General features: G+C 53.0%; 1 protein-coding gene across 1 annotated transcript in view; it reads left to right on the forward strand.

Moving 5' to 3' along the window:
- The window catches only part of ETNPPL (ethanolamine-phosphate phospho-lyase), a 43862-nt gene that overhangs the window by 39076 nt on the left and 2249 nt on the right, over positions 1–2537 (forward strand). The window contains exon 10 of the mRNA XM_012655083.1: positions 1969–2068. Coding sequence (XP_012510537.1) covers positions 1969–2068 — 100 coding nt within the window. The remainder of the gene's footprint in view (positions 1–1968; positions 2069–2537) is intronic.

Raw genomic sequence — 2537 nt, forward strand, 5'->3', positions numbered from 1 at the left:
GAGAGGACAACCTCTGCGGGAGTTACGGACTCGGGAGTCCTCTACGTGCAGTCTGGACTTGCACCCTGTCCTACACGAAAGCAGTGTTGACTGGCGGCGAGGTTATCTCCTGCTCTTTCTGGAAGTCATGACATCTGTCAGTTTCATCACCTTAGGCGTGGGGCAAAGTGAAGCGCGTTCAATAATGCTTATCTCTAAGCCAGCTCCCGCCGGACTCACCAATTGGCAAAGGGCGTTCTCCCCACCCCTTGCACTCTGTCCTTGGGTCTAGAGAGAGGGAACCCACAGCCTTTGACCCCTACTGGGAAGCACTGCTGGGTTGTAACAAATGGTGGTAGATTTTTTTTTAAGAATTCATCCTGCTTTGCGATCTCTAACATAATGCCACGGAGCACCTGTGTATGTAAACAGATATGTGTGTGTATAAACAGATGCTCCGTGGCATTATCTTAAATATATATCTATCAAAAGACATCTCCTTTGTGGATCTTGTGACTTAGGTACCAAGGTTGATTCCCTTCATAATGAAAACTAAAACAATAATGGTTAAGATATCTCGAGTGATTATCAAATCTGCCGTGCATTTCAGGTCCTCCATTTTGTTTAACCCTCACATGATAAGTATTATTTTTATCCTCTGACAGATAAGTCATGTGGGCCTTAGAGAGGTGACAACTTGCCCAACGTCCCACAGCTAGTACGTTGCAGAGAGATTTACCACGTGTCTAAATTTGGGTAACGACAAGGTCTGGGTTGGGATGGTCGATGAGCACACACTGGTGTGTACCGACCAGCGGATACGCCACGTGTTCTGTTTCTACGATGGACGGCTGTCCCAACAATGGCACGTTCTCCAACCCGAGTCACTTGTCTAAGGCTGATGGCCACAGTGTCAGAGAACTGACGATGACCACGAGGATCCCCTCTGATCAATGGGTATTAATTTATCATAGCAAAGCTGAGACGAGGGAGGCCGAAGAGCACACACTTTTTAACCCCAGTTGTCACAAGTGCATTTTATAGCCAAATTGTTCCCCATCCGAAGGAAACAGATGGCCAACTGCACACAAAATCAGCTGCTGGTTGGGCCGTAGAGAAACTGTCTGTGTGCTGCGAGCGGTGCCTGACCCCAAACCGTGAAGATCCTGTGCTGCAGGATTCGGAATTGGAGCAAAGAGTGGCTAGACGCTAGACGTGGACGTGACGGAACCGTGGGCTATGTCCAAAAAGGAATCAGAGGCTCCAGCGTGTCATTAGACAGAAAGGAAAGGGGGAATGGAGGCAATGGGGACAGACGCATATTGGAATCACCTGGGGAATTTTTTAGATCATGACGCCATGGTCCCAGCCCCAGAGATTCCGATGGAACCAGTCCGGGACGCCGGCATCAGAATTCTTTAAATGCCCAACTCCCAGCTAACTCTGACGAGCAGCCAGGCTGAGGACCACTGGGGGAAAACACTGTTGGCGGGAAGGTGGGCAGGTTTTAGGAAAAAAATAAAGGTGATCAGAATTATGGTTTTTTGGGTGTTTTTTGAGACAGAGTCTGGCTCTCTTGCCCGGGCTAGAGTGAGTGCCGTGGCGTCAGCCTCGCTCACAGCAACCTCACACTCCTGGGCTCAAGCGATCCTCCTGCCTCAGCCTCCCAGGTAGCTGGGACTACAGGTGTGCACGATGCCCGGCTAAATTTTGTATTTCTAGTAGAGACGGAGCCTCGCTCTGGCCAGGCTGGTCTCGAACTCCTGAGCACAAGCGCCAGGATTACAGGTGGGAGCCACCGCGCCTGGCCAAGAATTATGTTGATTGAAACTTTGATCGTCCACAGCAAGAGACACGCCGTGCTTCCCGTTTTTTATCTCCGGTCCTCGCAGTGGCTGGAGGTTTTTCAGCTAAGGAAGCTGAAGCCTGGGGAGGAGAAGAAAGCCCCTAACGACAGCCCCTAGCTGCGCAGTTTGCGTCTTTCCTCAGCCACGGTCAGGGTCCCAGCGCTGTGCGCCAACGGCCGTCCCTCCGCCCTGACACCCAGGGACCCCGTTCGGTGGGTGCGGGCTGGGTCCGGAGCACCCCGGTTAGTCTGGCCAGGTGGCTCGGGCTATTTGAGGGCGTCCTGGCCACAGTGTCCTCCTCCAGGTGCCCAGATGGAGCGGATACTAAGGAGAAGGGAGGGACGGAGAGGGGGTGGGAGGAGAGGCAGGAGAGGTGGGGAGGGCAGGGGCAGATTTGGGACTTGGCTGCAGTGATAACTGAGACACCGTGACACAGTAGTTAACATTGTTGAAGGATACACATCACATGTCCGTGGGGCTTGCTAGTCGTAGCCGGCCTTTCTTCCAGCTGGTGTCAAAGAGGTAAACTGAGGAACGCCAGAGGTCTGGGCTCAGAGGCAGAGAAGAGGCGAAGCCCGCAGACAGACGCAGCTGAGGCGGGCACAGTCCGCAGAGCCGCCCAGGTGGCCTGGATACCAGAAGCATCCAGCGCCAAAGACGGGTCTGTTGAGCACAGAAGTGCTTTCGTGTCACGCCCTGTCCTATTTAGCT

The sequence above is a fragment of the Propithecus coquereli genome, unplaced genomic scaffold, assembly GCF_000956105.1.
Source record: "Propithecus coquereli isolate 6110/MARCELLA unplaced genomic scaffold, Pcoq_1.0 Scaffold46, whole genome shotgun sequence".
NCBI classification, from domain to species: domain Eukaryota; kingdom Metazoa; phylum Chordata; class Mammalia; order Primates; family Indriidae; genus Propithecus; species Propithecus coquereli.